Consider the following 27,540-nt stretch of genomic DNA (forward strand, 5'->3'; position numbering starts at 1 on the left):
AAAGAGGAGGTAGTTGAGATACTGGATGAGATAAAAATTGATAAGGCACTAGAAAGGCTGTCCGAACTTGTTAACTTGCTGACTGAAGTTGTTGTCACCAGGACCGGATGGGATGTATCCTAGGATGCTAAGGGAGGTTAAGGGGGAAATCGCGGAGGTACTCGCCATAATCTTCCAATCCTCCTTGGATACGGGGGTGGTGCTAGAGGACTGGAGAATTGCAAATGTTACAATCTTGTTCAAAAAAGGGTGTAAAGATAAACCCAACAACTACAGGCCAGTCAGTTTAACCTTGGTAGTGGGGAAGCTTTTGGAAACGATAATCGGGGACAACGTTAAGTCACTTGGACAAGTGTGGATTAATTGAGGAAAGCCAGCACGGATTTGTTAAAGGCAAATCGTGTTTAACCAACTTGATTGAGTTTTTTGATCAGGTAACAGAGAGGGTTGATGAGGGCAATGCGGTTGACGTGTATATGGACTTCCAAAAGGCGTTTGATAAAGTGTCACATAATAGGCTTACCAGTAAAGTTGAAGCCCATGGAATAAAAGGGATTGTGGCAGCATGGATACAAAATTGGCTAGGCGACAGGAAACAGTAATGGTGAACGGTTGTTTTTCAGACTGGAGGAAGGTATACAGTGGTGGTCCCCAGGGGTCGGTTCTCGGACCACTGGTTTTCTTGATGTATATTAATGACTTGGACAGAGCATAATTTCAAAATTTGCAGATGACACAAAACTTGGAAGCATAATGAACAGTGAGGATGAGAGTGATAGACTTCAGGAAGACATAAGGCTGGTGAAATGGGTGGACACGTGGCAAATGAAATTTAATGCAAAAAAGTGCGAAGTGATACATTTTGGTAGAAAGAACAAGGAGAGGCAATATAAACTTAAGGGTACAATCCAAAAGTGGGTGTATGAACAGAGTGTGTCCTGCCGTGTGGGCCTTACACTAAACATCCGTAAGACAAAGGTCCTCTGCCCCCGCCACACACTACTGCTTCCCGATGATCAAAATCGATGACGAGGCCTTGGACAACGTTGACCACTTTCCATACCTTGGGAGCCTACTGTCAACAAGGCCAGACGTCTATGACTAAGTCCAACACCGCCTTCAGTATGCCAGTGCAGCCTTCGGTCGCCTGAGGAAGAGATTGTCACATTCTCACTGGAAGGAGACACACTAAGGAGGTCGGGGCCCAGGAGTGAAGACGAGCCCAGCAGCAAGGTCGAGGCCCAGGAGTGGCGCATCATGGACCCGCAACGGGGTCGGGAGGACCGCACTGCAGCCTGTGAAACCCAAGCAGAGAGGACCTGCGGGAAGGAGAGAGGAGGACATTAGGAGTATGTTTGTGTGTGTGTGTGTGCAAGGCCGATGTAGCACAGCCTGGTCTTGGATCCCCCTTGCTCTGTCAAGCCCGTGTGGTAGCTGGTGTGCAGCGACCACCCTACGTTAGAAGAATTCACGCACAGGCATCTTCCACCCTTTAAAATGAAGTTCGGGACCTGGAACGTCAGGACCCTCATGGACAACCCCAACAGCGACAGACCGGAACACCGTACTGCTATCGTTGCCCGGGAGCTCAGACGTTTTGACATAAGCATCGCCGCCCTAAGCGAGACCCGGCGAGCAGGGGAAGGCCAACTCGAGGAGAAAGGTTGTGGTTACACCTTCTTCTGGAAAGGCAAACCTGAAGAAGAACGCCACCTGCATGGGGTAGGCTTCGCTATAAAAAATGAGCTAGTTAAACGTCTGAGACTCCCCTTGTGGAATAAACCAATGCCTCATGACTCTGGCTCACCCTAGCCCGGAACCAGTGCAGATGAGACCAAAGAGGAATTCTACTCCAGCCTCGAACAATCCCTGTCCCGAGTCCCAACGGGCGACAAGCTGATCCTCCTTGGCAACTTTAACGTCAGAGTTGAAAAGGATACAGACCTCTGGGGAGGTGTGATCGGCAGAGAGGGGGTAGGGAAAGCCAACTCCAACGGTACCCTCCTTCTGACTTGATCATGGCTTTGTCATAACCAAAATCTTGTTCCAACAGAGAGACAAGTACAAGGCTTCATGGCAGTACCCTTGCTCCAAGCACTGGCATCTGCTGGACTACGTCATCATCCAAGCGAGGGACCGCAAAGACGTCCGCATCACCCACGCCATGACAGGAGCTAATGACTGGTTTCCTCCGGGTGCTCCGGTTTCCTCCCACAGTCCAAAGATGTGCGGGTTAGGTTGATTGGCTATGATAAATTGACCCTTAGTGTTAGGGGGATTAAATACGTGGGGTTACGGGGATAGGGTGGGATATGTGTTGGTGTAGGGGTTACGGGGATCGGGTGGGATATGTATCGGTGCAGGCTCGATGGGCCGAAATGGCCTCTATCTGCACTGTGGGGTTTCTGTGTGATTCTGTGACTGCTGGAGAGACCACCGCCTAATCCGCTCTGTCATCTCCATCAATGTAGCCCCAAAACAGCGGCGGCAACAGAAACAATGCCGCAGGAAAATCAATGCTGAAGCACTCGACCCTGCTAAGAAAGCCCTATTCAGCCTGCGCCTCACAACCAATCTGATGACTCCTAGTGATTCAGAGACACGGTGTCCACAGTGCCTGGTCTGCACTCAAGGCCTCCATAATCAGCACCTGTGAAGAGACGCTCGGTCACTCGACCAGGAAACGGCAAGACTGCTACCAGGAGATCCAGGAGCTAATAAGCTGCAAGCGCAAGGCATTCCTGATCTGGAAACAGCAACACAACTCGAGAGCAAGAAAGCAGCTCTACAGACGCCTGAAGGCCAAGGTCCAACAAAAAACTCGCGACCTAAAGAACAGATGGTGGGTGGAGAAAGCGCAGGAGATCCAGCAGCTAGCCGACAACCACGACATGCGTGGATTCTTTAGTGCAGTCAAGACCACCTATGGCCCAAGGTCCTACCCCACTGCGGGCCAAGAACGGAGAGGTACTCATCAAGGACAGAGAGGCAGTCGGTGCCCGCTGGAAGGAGCACTTCGATCTTAACCGAGACTCTGTCTTCGATGCGAGTGTCCTCAACTCCATCCCGCAGCATGCTACCACCTCAGCACAACCCCAGCCCGGCATGAGGTTGAAAAGGCCATCCGACAACTGAAGAACAACAAGGCCTCAGGAGCAGATGGAATCCCCGCCGAAGCACTAAACCATGGTGGAGAAGCACTATTGGCGTGAATACGTGAACTCATTTCTCTTATTTGGAAGGAGGAGAGCATGCTAAGGGATCTCGGATGCCACAATTGTGACCATCTTCAAGAAAGGTGACAAGTCCGATTGCGGTAATTAGAGAGGAGTCTCCCTGCTGTCTGCCACAGGGAAAGTCATCAAGAATCCTCCTCAATCGCCTTCTCCCAGTGGCTGAAGAGCTCCTCCCAGAGTTGCAATGCGGACTCCGCCCACTAAGGGGCACAATGGACATGATCTCCACCGCGCGTCAACTACAAGAGAAATGCCGGGAACAGGACCAACCGCTGTACATGGCCTTCTCTGACCTCACAAAGGCCTTCGACACCATCAACCGTGAGGAATTATGGAGTGCCCTCCTCAAATTCAGCTGCCCTCAAAGGTTTGTCACGACAACCTGCAAGCCGTGATCCTGACCAACGGATCCAATTCACATATGGACCGGGGCCAAGCAAGGCTGTGTCATCGCACCAACGCTCTTCCCGATCTTCCTGGCTGCAATGCTCCATCTCACCCTCAGCAAGCTCCCTGCTGGAGTGGAGCTAATCTACAGAACAAACAGGAAACTGTTCAACCTCCATCGCCTCCAGTCCAGATCCAAGGTTGTCCCATCCTCTGTCATCGAATTACAGTATGCAGACAACGCTTGCGTCTGCGCACACTCAGGCCGAACTCCAAACCATCAACACCTTCACCGAAGCATACGAGAGCATGGACCTTACACTAAACAACCGTAAGACAAAGGTCCTCTACCAACCTGCCCCCGCCACACACTACTGCTCCCCGATTATCAAAATCCATGATGAGGCCTTGGACAACGTGGATCACTTTCCATACCTCTGGAGCCTACTGTCAACAAGGGCAGACGTTGATGAGGAAGTCCAATGCCGCCTTTGGTTGCCTGAGGAAGTGTGTTTGAAGACCAGGACCTCGAACCCAGCACCAAGCTCATGGTCTGCAGAGCAGTAGTGATACCCACCCTCCTATATGCTTCAGAGACATGGACCATGTACAGCAGGCACCACCAACGCTGCCTCCCCAAGATCCTGCAAATCCATTGGCAGGATAAGCGCACCGTCAGTGTTCTCGCTCAGGCCAGCATCGAAGCTTTGACCACGCTCGATCAGCTCTGATGGATAGGCCACATCGTCCGCATGCCTGATACGAGAGACCCAAAGCAAGCTTGGAGCTCTGACATGGCAAGAGAGCCCCAGGTGGGCAGAGGAAACACTTCAAGGACACCCTCAAAGCCTCCTTGGAAAAAGTGCAACATCCCCACCGAGACCTGGGAATCCCTGGCCCAAGACTGCACAAAGTGGAGAAGAAGCATCTGAGAAGGCGCTGAACACCTCGAGTCTCTTCGTCGGGAGCAAGCGGAAGCAGCGCACGTCAACCCAAGCACCCCACCCACCTGCCCCTTCAACCACCGTCTGCCCCACCTGTGACAGAGCCTGTAGGTCCCACATTGGACTCCTCAGTCACCTGAGAACTCATATTTTTAGTGTGGAAGCAAGTCATCCTCTGTTCCGAGGGACTGCCTAAGAAGAGAAGTATGAACAGAGACCTGGGGGTATATGTGCACAAATTGTTGAAGGTGGCAGGGCAGGTTGACAAAGCAGTTAAAAACACACATGGGATATTGGGCTTCATAAATAGAGGCCTAGAGTACAAAAATAAGGAAGTTATGATGAACCTTTATAAAATGCTGGTTCAGCCTCAACTGGAGTATTGTTCAATTCTGGGCACTGCACTTTAGGAAGGATGTGAAGGCCTTAAGAGAGGGTGCAGAAAAGATTTACGAGAATGATTCCAGCGATTAAGGCCTTCAGTTACTGGAGAAACGGGTTGTTCTCCTTAGGAGAGAAGAGATTTGATAGGGGTGAGGGGTCTGGACAGAGTAGATCGAGAGAAACTGTTCCCATTGGCGGAAGGGTCGCGAACCAGAGGACACAGCTTCAAGGTGATTGGCAAAAGAACCAAAGGCGACATGAGGAAAAACTTTTTTATGCAACAAGTGGTTAGGATCTGGAATGCACTGCTTGAAGTGATGGTGGAGGCAGACTTGATTGTGGCTTTCAAAAGGGAATTGGATATGTATCTGAGGGGAAAAAATTTGCAGGGCTACAGGGAAAGGGACTTGCTGAGTGCTGGTACGGGTTCAAAAGGCTGAATGGCCTCCTTCTGGGCTGTAACCATTCAATTATTTAACTGCCTTTCCTAGCCCGTGTTTGCCAATGTTAATAGCTCCATCTGTTTCAAAACACCTATCTGCCCCTCCAATTATCACCCAATCTCTAACTTCCCATCTTTGTCTAATTTCCAGCTGCTTGCTTGCCTGTCTCATAGCTCCCATCTTGTCCACAGTGCCACAACTGATCTGGACAAAGACACCAACAATATTTGGTGTGACTGACTGTCCTTTAGCCCTCCCTGTTGATCACACCATTCCAAGCTGGAGGCCTCTGCAGCAGTTATGGGGAACCACTACTACAGCAAGAAATTTATAGCAAAGTTCTCCCACACTTCTAGCAGCAGTGCGTGGGAGACTCTTAGGTAATGTAAGAGGGTTGGCAACTCTACTTGTGAACCGCTTGGGTTTTACAAGTTGACTGCTTCATGATCACTTTTACTGATGCCATCTTTTTATTTCCATATTACTTAAACTGATTTAAATTCTCAAACTGCCATGCTGGGATTTGAACTCAATAAATCTGCAGGTTCTGATGAGCAAATTACAGTATTGCACCAAACAATTAAAACAGCATAATTGCAAATATGCAAGAAACATACCAGCTACAGAAATGCTCAATTTATAAAAAAAATCAAAACCATCTATCCAATTATTGAAATATCAAATCATTACGCTCTGTACAGGAGCCATGAGATTCACATTTTTTCAAAGATTAGTTGATGGCCACATATTGTACAGCTCTTCTTGTACATATCGTCATCTTCCTCGTCCTGTTCTTCAGGGCCATACTCATGTTGGTGAGCAGCAGATTCCTTTTTCCACAGGCTGCTCCTCACAGCTCGGCGAAGCTCTGCAAACAGTGGAAAGTAACGTCCAGTTAAACAGATCTGCGAGCTCCTGGTAATGTTTGAACACCCAAGGCTTACTTAAACTGCTGATGCTTTTTTAAGTTGGCTGGCAACTCTTGGTTTTCTGCTATAATTTGCAAGCCAGTTGGCGAGCAATGTGGAGTGTTTTTCCTTTTGTTTTTGGGGCACTAGTTGGTTGTTCTAAGATCACTTGTACATAAGAAATAGGAGCAGGCCATTCGGCCCCTCGAGCCTACGCCGCCATTTAATGAGATCATGGCTGATCCAATTTTGGCCTCAACTCCACTTCCCTGCCAGCTCCTCATAACCCTGGACTCCTGTTGCTCAAAAATCTGTTTATCTCAGCCTCTAATATATTCAATGACTCCGCTTCCACAGCTCTCTGGGGTAAAGAATTCCAAAGATTCACGACCCTCAGAGGAAATTCCTTCTCATCTCCGTCTTAAATGGGTGCCCCCTTGTTCTAGATTCCTTGACTAGGGGAAACATCCTCTCAGCATCTACCTTGTCCAACCCCCTTAGAATCTTATGTTTCAATAAGATCAACTTATTCTTCTAAACTCCAATGAGTATAGGCTCAACCTTTCCTCATAAGACAACCCTTCCATCCCAGGAATCAACCTAGTGAACCTTCTCTGAACTGCTTCCAATGCAAGTATATCCCCCCCTTAAATAAGGGGACCAAAACTGTACGCAGTACTCTAGGTGTGGTCTCACCAGCGCCCTATACAGTTGGAGCAAGACTTCCCTACTTTTATACTCCATCCCTCTTGAAATAAAGGCCAACACATTCCATTTGCCTTCCTAATTATTTGCTGTACCTGCATGTTAACTTTGGTGTTTCATGTATGAGGACACCCAGATCCTTCTGTAGTCTCTCTATTTAAATAATATTTTTATTTTCTATTCTTCCTACCAAAGTGGATAACTTCACATTTTCCCACATTATACTCCATCTGCTAAATTCTTGCCCACTCACTTAACCTATCTGTATCCCTTTGCAGATTCTGTGTCCTCCTCACAACTTGCTTTCCCACCTATCTTTGTATCGTCTGCAAATTTGGCTACAATACACTCGCTTCCTTCATCCAAGTCATTAATATAGATTGTAAATAGTTGAGGCCCCAGCACTGAATCCCTGTGGCACCCCACTAGTTACAGATTGCCATCCTGAAAATGACCCGTTTATCCTGACTGTTTTCTGTTGGTTTGCCAATCCTCTATCCAATCTAATATTACCCCCAACACCATGAGCTCTTATCTTATGCAGTAACCTTTTAAGTGGCACCTTGTCAAATGCCTTTTGGAAATCCAAATTCACTACATCTACTGGTTCCCCTGCTCGTTACCACCTCAAAGAACTCGAATAGATTTGTCAAACACGATTTCCCTTTCATAAAACCATGTTGATTCGGTCTGATTGTACAGATACCATCATTGCCGCGAGGAGAGGAGAAACCATTCTGATTCTTCTCAAGAGTTAGAATTTCCCCTCGTGTTAATCTAGTGGATAGCTGGGCTGCAATATTCCAAACTACACACACTTAATCTGCTGGTGACCAGGTCACTACAGATTTCACTAATGGATCTGGGGTATCAGAAATTACAGCCAATGCTGGCGCCAGTAGGAATTTAATCCAAGCTCACTCACCCACCTTTTACTTTTTTATCAAACTTCTTTTGTTTCATCTTCTCTCTGTTTTCTTGCCGTGTTTCTTTAGCCTCTTGTAAAGCTTCCTCACTGCCCCACACTTCCAGGGAACGCTTTATTATCTAAAGACAACAAAACGGGGACAATACAAAGTGCTGAGGTGTAGGACACACAGGTGCTGCCTTGCTTGCTTAAGGAAATTCTGGATTATCTGCGAAGAACAGTGAGGATATCACATTTAAACAAGTGAATCCAACTGTATGACATGTAGTGAAGCTGCCAGTGTGTAACGATTGGTCCCATTCACAACTTGTTTATATGTGATATCCATATGGCTCGAGTTGTTCCATTAATACAAGATTTTTTCAAGTTGTAAAATGTGTCAATGTAAGGCAGCTTATCCATATCTAAATAAAGATCAACAGAATGGAGGAGTTGCTATACACAGTCCTTACTCAGAGGTCACGTCCAATTTTGGGTACTGGTTTTGAGTGCAGGTGGACAGTTGCTTTTGATTCATGCATTACTTTTAATTCTCAATGATATTTTCATCTGTGGTTAGTGATGGGGCTACTACAAATTGCCTCAGTGGGAGAAATATCTAGAGATAGGGGTCTCACTGCTGCTAGAACATGTGGGGATGTTGGCTGAGGACACCTGGGCTAGGCTGTGATGCCTCCCATGGTAAAATAGTTTGTCAATACTCACATCCAAACAGTGTCTAATGAGAGCCCATTCATACCTAACCCTGCTTTGTGTGAAAATGGGAGTCAGGATAGAGAGTATTAGTAATGGTTTTATACATTTAATTTATTTCATTATCCTGTTACTGCAGTTTAAAAATATTTTTAAATGAGACAAGTGAAAATGGTCCTGTGAAAAGGTAAGCTACAGTCACTGAAATTACCACTACTAGCTACTGCCACTATCGCTCCTACCTTCTTTGTAATTCTTCAGCTGCTTCATCAATGACCTTTCCTCCTCAGATAAAGAAGCAGTCCATGCTCACGTGCAGCAAGACCTGAACACATCCAGGCTTGGGCTGATAAGTGGAAAGTAACATTTGCACCACACAATGACCATCTCCAACAAGAGTCTAATCACTACTTGACATTCAATGGCATTAGCACCAACATGCTGCAGGGGTGGGTCATCATTGACCAGAACCTTAACTGGACCAGCCACATAAATGCCATGGCTACTAGAGCATGTCAGAGGCTGGGTAATCTACAGCAAGTGGCTCACCTGATTCCCCAAAGTCTCCCATCACCTACAAGTCAGGAGTGTGATGGAATACAGTCCCCGCCACTTAAAACGTCCATATAAAACAGGTAGTTATATAATTTTATACATAAAACCTGTTGGTCATAAACATATGATCAAACTAAGATTGCTACTCTTTTCTGATCTATTATGTAACTCTGAGCCAATGCCAAGGGAAAGTATTTAATTCTGCTCCTGTCTGTGAACATTTTAACTCCTCTCTCACTACCACATTTGCCAGCCATCGTGTAGTGTGCAAATCGCCTTCGCACAAACGTGCCCGCTATAAGTGCCTGGATGGGAGCAGGTGCAACAATACTCAACAAGCTCAACACCATCCAGAACAATGCAGTGCTTGATCAGCAGCCCACCACTGGTGTACCATGGTTGCAGTGTTTTCTATCTGCAGCACTTGCCAAACCTGTGACCTCCACCACCTAGGAGGACAAGGGCAGCAGGTGCATGGGAACACCATCACCTCCAAGTTACACACCATACTGACTTGCACATGTATCGCTGTTCCTCCTTCATCGTTTGGTCAAAATTCTGGAACTCGGTACCCAACAGCATTGTGGAAGTACCTTTACCACATGGACTGTAGTAGTTCAAGAAGGTAGCCCACTACCACCACCTTCTCAAAGGAAATTCAGGATAGGCAATAAATACCAGCCTTGCCACTGCCGCCCATATCTCAAGAATTAATTTCTAAAAATTGCCACAGCTAGTTATTGGCACTATTATTACTCTTACTTTCTCTGCAATTACCACCACTGGTTATTCTTATTCTGTGACCTTATCTGGTGTACAGTAAATAGGTTCTAATCTGACTAGATTCCTCGTCACTCTCTGATCCGTTCTCCACTTGTCACACTAAGCACATGATGGATTATTGCACTCGATAATCACCATCCAAACAAAAACAGTCCTGTTTTCAGATAGCATATCTGTAGTCATCCTAGAAATTATCAAATCAAGGAATCTTGCATAAAGCACTCTACATTCATTACTCTGTCCATTTATCTGAACAGGTAATGAAATGATGGCTGTGATTAACCACTGCTTATGCAGCTCAATCTCAAGCTAGCCTTTTATGTAGTGGATGTAACCTTCTCATTTGTTCCCTAGTGATATCGAGCAGCTCAGTGCCCGTCACCGTATCTAGGAGCTGTGCTTTGAACTTTGTGCTGTTTAGCAGAGCACAGCATTTTGTAATGTACTGACCTGCAGTCTCACGTAAAGTTTCATATCACCCCATTGAGTGTTATGTGGATTCTTCCTCAGAATGTATTTGAGTACAGGTTCTCTCTTGTCCAAGTCACAGTCTTTAAGCAGAAATTCCTGCTTTGCATCTGTTCGGGTAATTAGTTTATGTTTCTCTTCATTATCTCTGCAATTAAAACAGGAAACTGGTTACTGGGGCTTTCCACTGCTGATGGGGAATCTTTAAGCAATACCCCTATGCAACTGGTCAGACCTAGGCCACAGGGAGAAACATTAATCAGATTGGTAATTTGTCCATGCTTTTGCACCTTGTTACCTGAATATTCACTAATCTACTCACTGATGCTTTAGTGATAGAAAGCTATGAATACAGGTGGATCTTATGTATCTTGGGTACTTTAATCAGCTACAAGTTTTCCTCTAATTGTTGTACATCACATTCAGCAGCAAAAAACACTTCTACAACAGCCACGTAAAATTTACATTATTCTGTTTACCAGTCAGCAATGCATTTATTTTCTACATTGAATGTACAACACAGAAACAGCAATTGGTCCCCGTCAGTGTTTATGCTCCACACGAGCCTCCTCCCACCCCTCTTCATCTAACCCCATCAGAATAACCTTTTATTCCTTGTGTTTATCTAGCTTCCTTTTAAGTCCATCTGTGCTATTCACCTCAATACACTTCACACTCCTTGTGGTAGCGAGTTCCACATTCTAACTACAAGTTCTGCCCATCAGCTGTGCCACTACTGTCATATAGTGGCTATGTTACTGGACTAATAATTCAGACTGATACCTGGGATGGCATGAATGACGTATGAAAAGAGATTGGGTCGATTAGGCTTATATTCGCTAGAGTTTAGAAGAATGAGCGGGGATCTCATTGAAACTTATAAAATTCTAACAGGACTAGACAAACTAGATGCAGGAAGGATGTTCCCGATGGCGGGGAGTCCAGAACCAGGGGTCACAGTCTAAGGATAAGGGGTAAGCCATTTAGGACTGAGATGAGGAGGAATTTCTTCACCCAGAGAGTGGTGAACCTGTGGAATTCTCTATCACAGAAGACAGTTGAGGCTAACTTATTAAATATATTCAAGAAGGAGTTAGATATATTTCTTAAGGCTATGGGGAGAAAGCAGGGACAGGGTACTGAATTTGGATGATCAGCCATGATCTCATTAAATGGCGGAACAGGCTCGAGGGGCCGAATGGCCTACTCCTATCTGTTTCTATGAGAACGCAAGCTCAAATCCCACCATGGCAATTTAAGAATTTGAATTCAGCTTTTTTCAAATTAAAAAAATTGGTATCAGTAAAAGTGACCATGAAACTGTTGGATTGTCTAAAATCCAAACTGGTGTACTAATGTCCTTTGGGGAAGGAAACCTGCCATCTTTAGTCAGTCTGATTTATATGTGACTCCAGTCCTACAACAACGTGGCTGACTCTTAACTGCCCTCTGAAGTGGCCTAGCAAGAAACTCAGTTGTATCGAACCGCTATCAGCGGTTCAACAGGAAGGTGGCCCACCATCACCTTCTCGGGGCAACTAGGGATGGGCAATAAATGCTGGTCTTGCCAGCAATGTCCACAGCCTAAGAATGAATAAAATTGATATTTCTGGAATTCACCTGACAAAATAATTCATTGTAGTTAACAACACACTGATAACCAGTGTGATTTGGAAGTGTTATAGTTACACAGCTGGGTGCCACGTGATTCTTCTCAAATATCCCAGCTCATTTTTTCCCCATAACTCTCTTCTAAAGGAACTGTTCCACAGGCAGCCCTCGGATAACCCACCCAAGTATCTTACATTTCCCCCCCCCCTCCCCCACATACTGCCTGCCCTCTGCAGGCTCCCTACATTCCAACCTTTCAATTTTCATATTATCTGTGAATATGTTCTCCCACTAAGTTATGGACAGATTCCCAGCCCATCAAACTCAGTCGTTCAATTATTATGTAATACAGTAATCAGTTTATTTCACTACTTTTGATACAGTTGCTTGAGGTCAGTGAGTGTTTTATTTGCACATCAGCCTTAAATATCTATGCATGAAATAACTAACAATACCTGCAGTTATCACAGACAGGTAGATCAAAGTGACTACCGAGAAAGGAGTCCATGAATTCTTTACCACATTCTTCACACAATAAGTAATCGAATTCCATAACAGGTCCTGTGGAGATAGATAGCGTGTTTTGAATAAAGGACAACATCCCAATGTGACAGAGAAAACTAGCACAATGGCGTGTTCCAAAATGGTTACCTGCACCTGGGCAATAAAGCCACTAAAAAAGTGTGTGTGTGAGAGAGGACTTGGTGTCTATTTACAGCTATATAACTAATTGCACTGCTGCAGACAGGGACCCTACAGTGAAATTTCAGACCTACAGCATAATTCGTCCCAGTGAAAGATTAGTGATCTAGTCTGACAGCAGTTCAGTACTGTCAGGAGTGCTGCATGGTTGGAGGTGCAGTCTTTCAGATGAGATGTTAAACCAAAGCCCATAAAAAATTCCATAGTACTATTCGAAGTGGAACAGGGAGTTCTCCTGGTTTCCTGGCGAACATGAAGTAACAGAGAGGGTTGATGAAGGTAGTACGGTTGATGTGTATATAGACTTCCAAAATGCATTGGTAAAGTACCACATAATATACTGGTTAGCAAAATTGAAGCCCATGGGATTAAAGGGGCAGAGAGTAGTGGTGAACGGTTGTTTTTCAGACTGGAGGGAACTGTGCAGCGGTGACCCCAGGGGTCGGTGTTGGAACTACAGCTCTTTGATATATATTAATGACCTGGACTTGGGTATAATTTCAAAGTTTGCAGATGACATGAAACTCAGAAATGTAGTAAACAGTGAGGAGAATAGTAACAGACTCAAGGAGGACAAAGACAGATTGGTGCAACGGGCAGACGAAATTTAATACAGAAGTGTGAAATGATTCATTTTGGTAGGAAGAATGAGAGGCAATATTTTTTTAAATTCGTTCCTGGGATGTGGGCGTCGTTGGCAAGGCCAGCACTTATTGCCCATCCCTAATTGCCCTTGAGAAGGTGGTGGTGGTGAGCTGCTTTTGTGAACCGCTGCAGTTCGCATGAAGGTACTCCCACAGTGCTGTTAGGGAGAGTGTGCCAGGATTTTGACCCAGCGACTGTGAAGGAACAGAGATATATTTCCAAGTCAGGATGGTGTTCCCATGTGCCTGCTGCCCTTGTCCTTCTAGGTGGTAGAGGTCGTGGGTTTTGGAGGTGCTGTCGAAGCAGCCTTGGCGAATTGCTGCAGTGCATCTTGTAAATGGTACACACTGCAGACACTGTGCACCGGTGGTGGAGGGAGTGAATATTTAAGGTGCTGGGTGGGGTGCCAATCAAGCGGGCTGCTTTGTCCTGGATGTTGTCTAGCTTCTTGAGTGTTGTTGGAGCTGCACTCATCCAGGCAAGTGGAGAGTATTCCGGCACACTCCTGACTTATGCCTGGGGTCACCGCTGCACAGTTCCCTCCAGTCTGAAAAACGACTGTTCTCTCTGCTTTCTGTCCCGTAGCCAATTTTGTATCCACGCTGCCTCTTTAATCCCATGGACTTCAATTTTGCTAAGTATATTGGCCTAGAAATTCAGTTTGGGCCTGCCAGCTAGCGTGCGCCCAAAAGTTAGCGCTGCGCGCGGTGGCAGTTGCGCCCGTGAGATACAGTTTCTGCGCCCCAAGTCGGAACCGGGCGCTGTTCCAGGGTGTGCCCGCCTCCGCTTGGGGCGCTGAAACTGAGTATCAGTGCTCCAGGTGCCGCTGCGCCACCCGATGCGGTGCGGCAGGCTGCGGTACTGCAGGCCTCCTCCTCTTAAGGTGGAGGTGCCTGCAACGGGGAGATCGCCGCTGGATTGTGCCGGCAAATGAGCCCGGCACCATGGAGAAGTGACGGGCTCGCGGAAAGCAGCCGACAATGCCGCGGGGGGGGGGGGGTGGTGGAGGAGGCCGGGGAAGGAGGTGCGGGCAGGCGGCCGCCAAAAAAGCGGCCGGCCGCACCTCCACCTTTATGCGCCCCACTAAGGCTGCAGTAAGGCCCTGGTCTCCGGATGTTAGTAGTGGCCGCCACGGAGGAGGCGGCGGCTACTGAAGATGGGGGTCGGGGCGGTACCGGGGCACTGCGCACACCGATGACGTCATCGGTGCCGGCGCAGTGCTACCGGCTACCGCCGCCATTACCACGGCACTCAATATCAGCGCTACCACCCCTACTGGCGCAAAAGCCCTCTTTGGGCGAAAAGTGGGCGCAAAGCCAACTGAATTTCTAGGCCATTATGTGGTACTTTATCAAACACATTTTGGAAGTCTATATACACATCAACTGCACTACCTTCATCAACCCTCTCTGTTACTTCATGTTGGAAACCAGGAGAACTCCCTGTTCCACTTCTAATAGTATTATGGAGTCTGGAGGTGAGACACTCGCTGCAAAATACCCAGCCTCTGACCCGGTCTTGTAGCCACAGTATTTGTGAAGCTGGTCCAGCTAAGTTTCTGGTCAATAGTGACCCCCAGGATGTTGTTGATGGGGGATTCGGTGATGGCAATGCCGTTGCATGTCAAGGGGTGGTGGTTAGACGCTCTCTTGTTGAAGGTAGTCATTGCCTGGCACTTGAGTGGCAAATAACAATCGCACCACACATCAGCCCAAGCCTGAATGTCATCCAGGTCTTGCTACATGCAGGCATAGACTGCTTTATATCTGAGGAGTTGTGAATAGAACTGAACACTCTGCAGTCATCAGCCAACATCCCCACTTCTGACCTTATGATGGAGGGAAGGTCATTGATGAAGCAGCTGAAGATGGTTGGGCCTAGGACACTGCCCTGAGGAACTCCTGGGGCTCAGATGATTGGCCTCCAACAACCACCTTCCTTTCTGCTAGGTATGACTCAAGCCAGTGGAGAGTCTTTCCCCTGATTCCCATTGACTTCAAATTTTACTAGGGCTCCTTGATAGAAACATAGAAGATAGGAGCAGGAGTAGGCCATTCGGCCCCTTGAGCCTGCTCTGCCATTCAATGAGATCATGGCTGATCATCCAAATTCAGTACCCTGTTCCTGCCTTCTCTCCATATCCCTTGATCCCTTTAGCCTTAAGAAATATATCGAACTCCTTCTTGAATATATTTAATGAATTGGCCTCTACTGCCTTCTGTGGTAGAGAATTCCACAAGGTCACCACTCTCTGGGTGAAGAAATTCCTCCTCATCTCTGTCCTAAGTGGCTTACCCCTTATCCTTAGACTGTGATCCCTGGTTCTGGACTCCCCGACCATCGGGAACATCCTTCTTGCATCTAGTCTGTCTAGTCCTGTTAGAATTTTATACGTTTCAATGAGATTCCCTCTCATTCTTCTAAACTCCAGCGAGTATAAGCCCAATTGACCCAATCTCTCCTCATACGTCATTCCTGCCATCCCAGGCATCAGCCTGGTGAATCTTCGCTGCACTCCTTCCCTGACAAGAACATCCTTCCTCAGATAAGGCGAACAAAACTGCACACAATACTCCAGATGTGGTCTCACCAAGGCCCTGTACAACTGCAGCAAGACATCCTTGTTCCTGTACTCAAACCCTCTCGCTACGAAGGCCAACATACCATTTGCCTTCTTAACCGCCTGCTGCACCTGCATGCTTACCTTCAGCGACTGGTGCACAAGGACGCCCAGGTCTCATTGCACTTCCCCTTCTCCCAATCTATTGCCATTCAGATAATAATCTGCCTTCCTGTTTTTGACACCAAGGCTGTAATGAGGTCTTGAGCCAAGTGGTCCTGGCGGAACCCAAACTGAGCATCAGTGAGCAGGTTATTGGTGAGTAAGTGCCGCTTGATAGCACTGTTGACAATACCTTCCATGACTTTGCTGATGATGGAGTAGACTGATGCAGCAATAATTGTCTGGATTGGATTTGTTCTGTTTTTTGTGGACAGGACAGGACATACCTGGGCAGTTTTCCACATTGTCGGGTAGATGCCAGTGTTGTAGCTGTACTGGAACAGCTTGGCTAGAGGCACGGCTAGTTCTGGAGCACAAGTATTCAGCACAACAGCCAGGATATTGTTGGGCCCATAGCCTTTGCTGTATCCGGTGCGCTCAACCGTTTCTTGATAGCACGTGGAGTGAATCGAATTGGCTGAAGACTGGCTTCTGTGATGGTGGGGACGTCAGGAGGAGACCGAGATGGATCATCCACTCAGCACTTCTGGCTGAAGATGGTTGCAAACACTTCAGCCTTGTATTTTTGCACTCGCGTGCTGGGCTCATTGACGATGGGGACGGTCATGGAGCCTCCTCCTCCCGTTAGTTGTTTAATTGTGCACCACCATTCACGACTGGATGTGGCAGGTCTGCAGAGCTTTGATCTGATCCGTTGGTTGCAGGATCCCTTAGCCCTGTCTAGAGCATGCTACTTCTGTTGTTTAGCATGCATGTAGTCCTGTGTTGCAGCTTCCCCAGGTTAGCACCTCTTCATGTACGCCTGGTGCGGCTCCTGGCATGCTCTTCTACACTCGTCATTGAACCAGGATTGGTCGCCAGGCTTGATGTTAATGGTAGAGTGAGGGATATGCCGGGCCACAAGTTTACAGATTGTGGTGGAATACAATTCTTCTGCTGCTGATGGCCCACAGTGCCTCATGGATGCCCAGTTTTGAGCTGCTAGATCTGTTCTGAATCTATCCCATTTGGCATAGTGGTAATGCCACACAACACGATGAATGGTCCTCAGTGTGAAGATGGGACTTCGTTTCCACAATGACACTGCGGTGGTAACTACTACCAATGCGGTCATGGACAGATGAATCTGCGACAGGTAGATTGGTGAGGGCGAGGTCAAGTAGATTTTTCCCTCGTGCTGGTTCTCTCACCACCTGCTGCAGGTCCAGTCTGTTTTCCTTCAGGACTCGGTCAGTAGTGGTGCCATTGTGATGGTCATTGCAGTTCCCCACCGAGAGTACGTTCTGTGCCCTTGCTACTTCCAAGTGATGTTCAACATGGAGGGGTACTGATTCATCAGCTGAGGGAGGGTGGTAGGTGGTAATCAGCAGGAGGTTTCCTTGCCATGTTTGACCTGAAGTCAACATTGAGGGCTCCCGACTGTATATCACTGTGCCGCCACATCTGGTGGTGATGGAGAAATCTGGGATATTGGCCGAATGGTATGATTCTGTTAGTATGGCTATGTTAGGCTTGACTAGTCTGTGGGACAGCTCTCCCAATTTTGGCACAAGTCCGCAGATGTTAGTGAGGAGGACTTTGCAGGGTCGACTGGGTTGGGTGTGCCATGTGTCATGTCTGAAGCTGGTGCCGAGGTCGATGCCGGGTGGTCCGTCCGGTTTTATTCTTATTGTTTCTTGTAGTGGCTTGCGAGGCCATGTCAGAGGGCAGTTAAGAGTCAACCACATTGCTGTGGGTCTGGAGTCACATATAGGCCAGACCAGGTAAGGACGGCAGATTTCCTTCCCTAAAAGGACATAAATGAACCAGATGGGTTTTTACGACAACGATAGTTTCATGGTCACCATTACTGATACTAGCTTTTTATTCCAGATTTATTCAATTAACTGAATTCAAATTCCACAGCTGCTGTGATTATCACTCCAGAACTCTGGATTACTAGTCCGGTAACATAACCACTATGCTACCGTTCCCTTATCTATAAATTAAATGGTACAATTTTGTAGGGGGTGTACGTACACAAGTCTTTGAAGGTGGCAGGACAAGTTGAGAAGGCTGTTAATAAGGCATTCGGGATCCATGGCTTTATAAATAAAAGCATAGAGTACAAAAGCAATGAAGTTATACTAAACCTTTCTAAAACACTGGTTAGGCCCCGGCTGGAGTATTATGGCCAATTCTGGGCACCACATTTTAGAAAGGATGTCAAGAACTTAGAGTGTATGCAGAGGAGATTTACTAAAATGGTACCAGGGATGAAAGACTTCAGTTATGTGGACAGACTAGAGAAACTGGAGTTGTTCTCCTTAGAGCAGAAAAGGTTAAGGGGAGATTTGATAGAGGTGTTCAAAACCATGAAGTGTTTTGATAGAGTAAATAAGGAGAAATTGTTTCCAGTGGCAGAAGGGTCATAGAAATATAGAAGATAGGAGTAGGCCATTCGGCCCCTCGAGCCTGTTCCGCCATTATTGCTTCTTCTTAGGCAGTCCCTCGGAACTGAGGATGACTTGCTTCCACATTAAAAATGAGTTCGCAGGTGACTGATGAGTCCAATGCGGGACCTACAGTCTCTGTCACAGGTGGGGCAGGTGGTGGTTGAAGGGGCAGGTAGGTGGGGTACTTGGGTTGACGTGCGCTTGGCTTCCGCTTGCTCCCGGCGAAGAGACTCGAGGTGTTCGGCACCTTCCTGGATGCTTCTCCTCCACTTTGTGCGGTCTTGGGCCAGGGATTCCCAGGTGTCGGTGGGGATGTTACACTTTTTCCAAGGAGGCTTTGAGGGTGTCCTTGAAGCGTTTCCTCTGCCCACCTGGGGCTCTCTTGCCGTGTCGGAGCTCAGAGTAGAGCGCTTGTTTTGGGAGTCTCGTATCGGGTCACATTGTCCGCATGCCTATCCATCGGAGCTGATCGAGTGTGGTCAAAGCTTCGATGCTGGGGATGTTGGCCTGAGCAAGAACACGGACGTTGGTGCGCCTATCCTGCCAATGGATTTGCAGGATCTTGCGGAGGCAGCGTTGGTGGTACCTCTCCAGTGCTTTGAGGTGCCTGCTGTCCATGTCTCTGAGGCATACAGCAGGGTGGGTATCACTGCTGCTCTGTAGTGCCGGGTTTGAAGTCCTGGTCTTCAAACACTCTTCCTCAGGCGACCGAAGGCTGCACTGGCACACTGAAGGCGGTGTTGGACTTCGTCGTCAACGTCTGCCCTTGTTAACAGTAGGCTCCCAAGGTATGGAAAGTGGTCCACATTGGAGAAATTGTTTCCAGTGGCAGAAGGGTCATAGAAGATAGGAGTAGGAGTAGGCCATTCGGCCCCTCGAGCCTGTTCTGCCATTTAATGAGATCATGGCTGATCATCCAAATTCAGTACCCTGTCCCTGCTTTCTCCCCATATCCCTTTAGCTTTAAGAAATATATCTAACTCCTTCTTGAATATATTTAATGAATTGGCCTCAACTGCCTTGTGTGGTAGAGAATTCCACAGGTTCACCGCTCTCTGGGTGAAGAAATTCCTCATCTCAGTCCTAAATGGTAACCAGAGGACACAGATTTAAAGTTATTGGCAAAAGAACCAGAGGTGACGTGAGGAAAAAACTCTCCCCTATCTTCCAGTGGGCAAATGCATTGCATGCTATGGAACAGAGCCGTTAATGCCCTGGGGTAGCAAGTGGAAAAAAAACCAGAGTTGCCACCCAGTTACCCCTACTGTAAAATGCAACCTGTATGGACACCATACCAAGATAGAATTGGGCTCAGCTAAGGTATCTTGTCCATGTGACTATCTACAAATGTATTTTTTGCAGTTTTGTCACTGGCCAACACAAGAGAAAGGAAAATACCATCTAAAGCACTGCACTACATGGCAAACTAACATACTAATTTACTTATGCTGTCCACAGCAGGACAAATATTTCAACTCTGACTCTAGAAACAGTAATAAAACAAACTTTTCACTACAGTGCATGTACACAAGGTTCTGTGTAGCCCAGGAACTCGGGATTTAAAAATACACTTGCAATGGCACTAATGAAAGATACATGGGCACTAGCTGCACATCACAATCTGTGTACAGACTACAGATTCTACAAAATTTAATTTGGAAATTTTAATTCTCCAGCTAACTTTATCCATAGTGCTGCATCCACATTGTGTGAGGAGCTGCTGACAGATGGCCAGGTCACCCATCGTCCCTGTCCTCACAGACTCCTGGTCCCGGCCCCCCATGCTTACAATTTTAAATTCACATCCTAGTGTTTAAAATTTTTTATGGCCTCACCCCTTCCCCATCTCTGTAACCTCCTTCAGCCCTACAACACTGAGAACTCTGCATTCTTCCAACTCTCTCCTTTTTGTGCATCCCCCACCATTGGAGGCCTTGCCTTCAGCTGCCTAGATCTCATGGGCTGGAATTCCCTGCCTAAGCCCCTCGACATCCCACTCCCCCTTTAAGACACTCCTTAAAACCCATGTCTTTGACAAAGCTTTTGGTCACACCTCTTAATATCTCTTTTGACTTGGTCTCCATTTATTTCTGATTAATGAAACACCTTGGGTCATTATTCTATGTTAAAGGTGCTATACAAATGCAAGTTTTAGTTTTTGGATCTTGCAATCTTTACTAATCCATTGTTTCATCGAGTGGAGAACATTGGTTTGCCTGATTCACTATATATTGATTCCCCAAATACAGAAATAAACCAGATACAGCAAGTGTGCTCAGAGTCAGGAAAAACATCACGTTGGAGGAAGAGCTAAACACATTGGGGCAGAAATTCCTCCCCAAACGCGTGAGTACGGAAGGGGTACTCGCGCGTCTGGCCGGAGGAAATGCCGGTTTTCAGCATGCACAGCGCATGCGCTGAAAACCGGCATTTCCTCTCCTCTAACCCAAGAGGTGAAGAGGCTAGCGCGTGCTTCTTGGATTTCCTCTGTTTTGGGGGATTTGCGCATGTCTAAAGGCCTCCGGTCTTTACGCTTGTAAAAAGCACACGCAAGTATTTATTTTTACAGGTAAGTGGTGTTTTAGTGTAATTTAGAAAAAAAAATTCCACAGGTTTATTATTTTAAAGAATCTACAATAAGGTAAGTTTAGTTTTAGACCCTTTTTATTAAAAATTTATTTTTTTCAAACAAAATTGTTTAAATTATTTTTTTTAACTTATTTAATGATTGGGATGTTTTTTAAATTTTTATTTAAAGTTTAAATAGTGTTTTGGGCCCCCGTAGTTTTCATGAGTTTGACAGTTCTTACACTCAAACTCATGAATGAACCTTCCCCTGATTGGTTGTACAGTGCTCACCTGATCCCAGCCGGCACATCGCACTAACTACGCCGCTGGATCAGGTAAGCACTGCGCGCTGACATCTGAACCGGGCCTGTGACAGGAAATGCAAGCAGGCCCGGGCTTCAGATGTCAGCGCGCAGGGTGAGTGCAGATCGGGGGCTTGCACGCGCGGCAAGCCCCCGACACCAAGTTCTGGGCCATTAATGTTAAAGGATGAAATAGTTCCCCTCTTTCCCACTACCATTTCTCATGCATCTCATCAGGTGTTCGCAGGCAGCACAGGCTCCCCCTGGAATGCTTACAACCTTGGTGTCATATTTGACCCTGAAATGAGCTTCCGACCACACATCCGCCATAACCAAGTCCGCCTATTTCTACCTCTGAAACATCGCCCATCTCCGCCCTTGCCTTAGCTCATCTGCTGCTGAAGCACTCATCCATGCCTGTTACCTCTAGACTTGACTATTCCAATGCACTCCTGGCTGGCCTCCCACATTCTACCCTACGTAAACTTGAGGTCATCCAAAACTCGGCAGCCCATGTCTTAACTCGCACCAAGTCCCGTTCGCCCATCACCCCTGTGCTCCGCTGACCTACATTGGCTCCTGGTTAAGCCAGGCCTTGATTTTAAAATTCTCATCTCTGTTTTCAAATCTCCTCCAGCCCCACAACACCACCACCGCCCCCCCCCCCCCCCCAAAAGATATATCTGCACTCCTCTAATTCTGTCCTTGAGCATCCCTGATTTTAATTGCTCAACCATTGGTGACCGTGCCTTCAGCTGCCTAGGCCCTAAGCTCTGGAATTCCCTCCCTAAACCTCTCCTCTTTTAAGACGTTCCTTAAAACCTCTCTCTTTGATCCTCATCTGCCCTAATTTCTCCTAATGAAGCTCTGTGTCAAATTTTGTTTTAGAACACTATGAAGCACCTTGGGACGTTTTACTACATTAAAGGCACTATATAAATACAAGTTGTTGTTGTTGAATGAGGTGATATTTTATGGCCCTGCTAACTCTGCAATCAGCCACAAGGTGGTGTCTGAGACCCAACGTTCGACTCAATGTCTGGACATTCCTTCCTTCTGGGAGACCATCTGGACCAGCTGATATCAGAATCTCAGCTCATGAAGAATCAGAGGGGAGAGGCTGGACTTCTACAACTGTCACATATCTTGGTTGTACTCTAACCGGCTGCACCATTGAGCTGCAGAAATTACCATAGAGTGGAAGGCACAACATCGTGAAGCTTCTCTCCTCCAATATTCTCACCTTCATGCTATTTCACCCTGTTTCCATTTCAGCTACCGCAACTATTTCTCTGTTCTACTCCCGCTGCATCGTGATATTTAAATAGACACTACTCAGACTTCAGATTCCAGTCCCTGCTCCCACAGCAGATTTTAAATCTCCACTCCCTGTATCTGTCCCGCTGGGCTGTTTCAGTTTAAATCAGCAGCAGGAGCCTGGACTGACATCACGAGGGAAAGTTGGCATAACATTACTGGAAGGACAGAGCAACGACCAATAGGAATACAGTTGCTTGTTCCACTGTTTTTGGAGAAATTGTTTTGCTTGGAAGTGGGAGGACACGACCCCTTGTACAAGACAAACCCTACCTACTTTTAACCCCAAACAACTATTGTCTGCTAAAACAAGTGCATACAGGAGTGAAGTGAAATCAAATCAAAGCGAAACCCAGACTGCAAATTTCATAACGGATCCAAATTTATATATGTACTGTATTTTGTTTTAAAGATTTAGGGCAACCATTGACCGTTTTCCAGCTACTCAACACCATCTACTTTGTTGCGTTTGTGACGAGTTCAAGTATCACAGTTGCCTTGGGTCATATCCAGAATTAAATTTCAGACTGCAGCTGTGCCCCCTCCCCCAGTGGCCCAGCAGAAACTGGGACACCCCTTGGAGGTTGCCCAACAACCCCCAGAAGGATGAATCGAGTTTAAAAAGGTCTCCTGGGAGAAAAACACATTTAGAAATAGAAAATGGTATCAAAGAAACCTAAAGAGATCACACTGATATACATTAGTCAGAAACTCACTGCCGGGGAGGGTTCACATGGTAATTGGTGATGATGTTATAAAGATGGAGGGATTCGTTCACTTAAAGTTGGTTCTGTAACCAAAGAGGCAACAGCTTACCGACTGCAGTCAGTGTTAGGTTCACAACACTCTTTAGATTTAAAACTAATGGAGAACAAGGGCTGACAGGGAAAAACGGAAAACACGATTTCGTAAATTCCAACTCCAACACCAAATCAGTGATTCCGAGCTCCGAAATTAAAGTGCAGTGATTCCCATTATCGGTACATCATGTTAAATGCCTCAGGAAATCTTTTCACTTGCAATCTGCTGCTTGCTAACCACAATCACTGGATAACAACAAAACCTATCTGCTCGCACAAGATACAGTTACCGATACAGTTGTAGGCTGTGTGTTATCCTGCATGTACCAGAGTGCAGGCTATTTGTTTTCCTGTACTAAGTGATTTCTGGTATTTAGCGTAGACCCTGGTCTGTACAAGAGCAACAAGCCTTGAGGTTGCACGAGTTGGTGGCACGTGGCCCGAGAATGGAATAATCACTCGTGTAGATATATTACTGTGTGTTATGTGCACACCTCAGGCCTGTAGAACAGACATCCTGCTGTTACCTTCTAATGAATTATTCTTTAGACACATTTTAGAATGTTTAACACAAATGTACCTGGTTGATGTACAACTTTATTCACTTCATGTACCTCTTCCTCCTCCTCTTCCAGAAAGAATCCTCCTCCTGTATCTATTACTTTGGGTGTAAGCTTTGCAATGTGGCCTCCTGTCCAAGAGAAAGATAAATACAACATCTTTTCAGACAAATTGTGGTATTGCACAATGTACAGGACAACAAAAGGGTGGCTAAAGTAAATGTTGGTCCCTTAGAGGATGAGACCGGGAAATTAATGGTGGGAAATATGGAGATGGCAAAAACACTGAATGAATATTTTACATCAGTCTTTACAGTAGAAGACACTAAGAATATCCCAACACTGGACAAACAGGGGGCTAAAGGTGGGGGGGGGGGGGAGGAGCTAAACACGATCAAAATCACTAAGGAAGTGGTACTCGGTAAAATAATGGGACTCAAGGCGGATAAATCACCTGGACCTGATGGCTTACATCCTAGGGTCTTGAGGGAAGTGGCGGTAGGGATTGTGGATGCATTGGTAATAATTTTCCAAAACTCCCTGGACTCGGCAAAGGTCCCGGCAGACTGGAAAACTGCTAATGTAACACCCTTATTTAAAAAGGGCAGTAGACAGAAGGCTGGAAACTATAGACCGGTTAGCCTAACATCTGTGGTAGGTAAAATTTTGGAGTCCATTATTAAGGAGACAGTAACAGGACATTTGGATAATCATAATTTAATAGGACAAAGTCAGCATGGTTTTATGAAGGGGAAGTCATGTTTGACAAATTTGCTGGAGTTCTTTGAGGAAGTAACGTATAGGGTGAATAAAGGGGAACCAGTGGACGTAGTGTATTTAGACTTCCAAAAGGCATTTGACAAGGTGCCACACAAAAAATTATTGCTTAAGATAAAAAATCGCGGGATTGGGGGTAATATTATGGCATGGATAGAGGATTGGCTATCTAACAGAAGGCAGAGAGTTGGGATAAATGGTTCATTCTCAGACTGGCAATCAGTAACTAGTGGTGTTCCGCAGGGGTCAGTGCTGGGTCCCCAACTCTTTACAATCTATATTAACGATTTGGAGGAGGGGACCGAGTGTAACATATCAAAGTTTGCAGATGATACCAAGATGGGAGGGAAAGTAGTGAGGGAGGAGGACATAAAAAACCTGCAAGGGGACATCGACAGGCTAAGTAAGTGGGCAGAGATTTGGCAGATGGAATACAATACTGGAAAGTGTGAGGTTATGCACTTTGGCAGGAAAAATCGTAGAGCAAGTTATTATCTTAATGGCAAGAAACTGGAAAGTACTGAAGTACAAAGGGATCTGGGGGTCCTGGTGCACGAAACTCAAAAGGTTAGTATGCAGGTGCAGCAAGTGATTAAGGCGGCCAATGGAATGTTGGCTTTCATTGCTAGGGGGATAGAATATAAAAATAGGGAGGTATTGCTTCAGTTGTACAAGGTATTGGTGAGACCGCACCTGGAATACTGCGTACAGTTTTGGTGTCCATACTTAAGAAAGGACATACTTGCTCTCGAGTCAGTACAAAGAAGGTTCACTCGGTTAATCCCGGGGATGAGGGGATGGACATATGAGGAGAGGTTGAGTAGATTGGGACTCTACTCATTGGAGTTCAGAAGAATGAGAGGCGATCTTATTGAAACATATAAGATTGTGAAGGGGTTGGATCGGGTGGATGCGGGGAAGATGTTCCCGATGATGGGTGAAACTAGAACTAGGGGGCATAGTCTTAGAATAAGGGGCTGCTCTTTCAAAACTGAGATGAGGAGGAACTACTTCACTCAGAGGGTGGCAGGTCCATGGAATATGCTGCCCCAAAAAGCTGTAGAAGCTACATCATTACATAAATTTAAAACAGAAATAGACAGTTTCCTAGAAGTAAAGGGAATTAAGGGTTATGGGGAACAGGCAGGAATTTGGACATGAGTCTAGGTTCGGATCGGTCATGGCCCTGTGGGTAGCGGAGCGGGCCCAGGGGCCGTGTAGCCTGATCCTGCTCCTATTTCGTGTGTCTAATTGTTAGATTCAGGAGATGGTTCTGTGATAGTGGATTGGCGGTTAGGATCAGATCAACCATGATCTTATTGAATGGCGGAGCAGGCTCGAGGGGCCGATTGGCCTACTCCTGCTCCTATTTCTTATGTTCTTATCCACCAGTGAACACAGATCTTGCTCAGCGACAGGGCTTGGAGTCAATTCCTAAATGGCGAGAACTTTCTCTTATCTTTATCGCAGTTCTAAGTTCTCAGTACAAAGCAGGTTTAAAACAGCCCTGCCTAGACGCAATACTGCAGAATGAGACATCAGTGTGGTAACATCTGAAAAACAGCACTCGCCTGCATCAACAGGAGGGTAAGGCCTGCTTGCCAGCCTGGCCTGCCGCAGGATCAGTGCTCTCTGTCGGTTCCGCTCGATCTTGGCTAACACAATGGGCGGCAGGGACCTTTTCTGCTCCGTCTCTGTCTCTCCTCCATCTGCAGAGGCTGATGACGATCCACCCTTTGCCTCCAAATCCATGTTTGGAACGAAGTTGTTTTAACACCGTGACCAGCTGAAAAGAATAATTAGGAACAGAGAAGTCAGATGATGACTGCACAAATCAGCACTTTTGACACAGAGGGCAGGGTTCACAACAAAGGTTAAGAGCCTAATGATTTAATTGGTAAGCAGAGTGCTCAATTTAGAACTGACCCATGGATACCAGAAAGGTCCCAGGATTGATGGCTGGTCTGTGTTGAGTTAGCAGATCACAGCCAGGGCAGCAGAAGCAGGGCTGGTACTGCTAGTTTTACAAGGCCAGAACAAAATACAGGAAACTGTGTGTTATCTGGAGGCTAAATGTCCGGCAAGCTCGAGCCACCGGCAAAAATCAGGAGCCGTTTTGTTAGGTTTTTTTCCCCCAACAGTCAGGCTCTGCAAAGTCTCTGTAGCTTAGCAACAGCTTCAGAGAGATGCTTCCAAGGTACGGGCCGACTGTTTAGAAGCTGTTGCTAAGCAACAGTGTTTGTTGTCAGATACGGAGATGAAAAGCTCCGTATGCTTCAACATTAACGCTGGTGTGTCTGGCAGTTTTGAGGGAACGGCAACAGCTCGGTCCAGTCGGTGCCGGATAGCACAAAGTTTCCTGTAGTGAGAAGAAACCCCAACACATTGAACAGGTGCAAAATACAGAACGACAGGAAGCAGTAATTTATCTAAACACAACAAACAAGCAACATCAAACTTACTGGCATCAGCTTTATTTAATACAGGCTGGACTGCAAGTTTGCCTACAAGAAAGGTCCATTTGCTATGGCAGTCAGACCCAAGTTATTAGCCTCACATCAGGTGAAGTGATCACACAAAAAAGTGAAGAGGCCTCATTTTTGTTTTCATTATCAAGAAAAGAGAAGGTAGAAAGTGGAGAGGCTA

General features: G+C 46.4%; 1 protein-coding gene across 1 annotated transcript; it reads right to left on the reverse strand.

Annotated features, from left to right (window-relative positions):
• Positions 1-5,875: 5,875 nt before the first annotated feature.
• On the reverse strand, positions 5,876-26,703 carry xpa (xeroderma pigmentosum, complementation group A). The gene is made up of 6 exons (XM_085983907.1): positions 26,466-26,703; positions 24,138-24,248; positions 12,501-12,606; positions 10,417-10,582; positions 7,937-8,054; positions 5,876-6,262 (listed from the first exon to the last, which is right to left on the reverse strand). Exons 1-6 carry the CDS (start codon positions 26,644-26,646, stop codon positions 6,108-6,110), a joined length of 837 nt encoding a protein of 278 aa, XP_085840033.1. The 5' UTR covers positions 26,647-26,703; the 3' UTR covers positions 5,876-6,107.
• Positions 26,704-27,540: the final 837 nt, after the last annotated feature.

This window comes from Somniosus microcephalus, chromosome 1, assembly GCF_052327205.1.
Source record: "Somniosus microcephalus isolate GS21.2 chromosome 1, FLI_Smic_1.0, whole genome shotgun sequence".
NCBI classification, from domain to species: Eukaryota; Metazoa; Chordata; class Chondrichthyes; order Squaliformes; family Somniosidae; genus Somniosus; species Somniosus microcephalus.

Bases quoted from the DNA above. Each gene is read 5' to 3' on its own strand.
- xpa (XM_085983907.1), bottom strand. From the start codon at position 26,646: ATGGATTTGGAGGCAAAGGGTGGATCGTCATCAGCCTCTGCAGATGGA. The intron at 8,055-10,416 runs GTCAGTACATTA...TGTTGTCTTTAG, and splicing joins AACTTTACGTGAGACTGCAG to ATAATAAAGCGTTCCCTGGA. The intron at 6,263-7,936 runs GTGGGTGAGTGA...CACTGTTTGCAG, and splicing joins GTTTGATAAAAAAGTAAAAG to AGCTTCGCCGAGCTGTGAGG.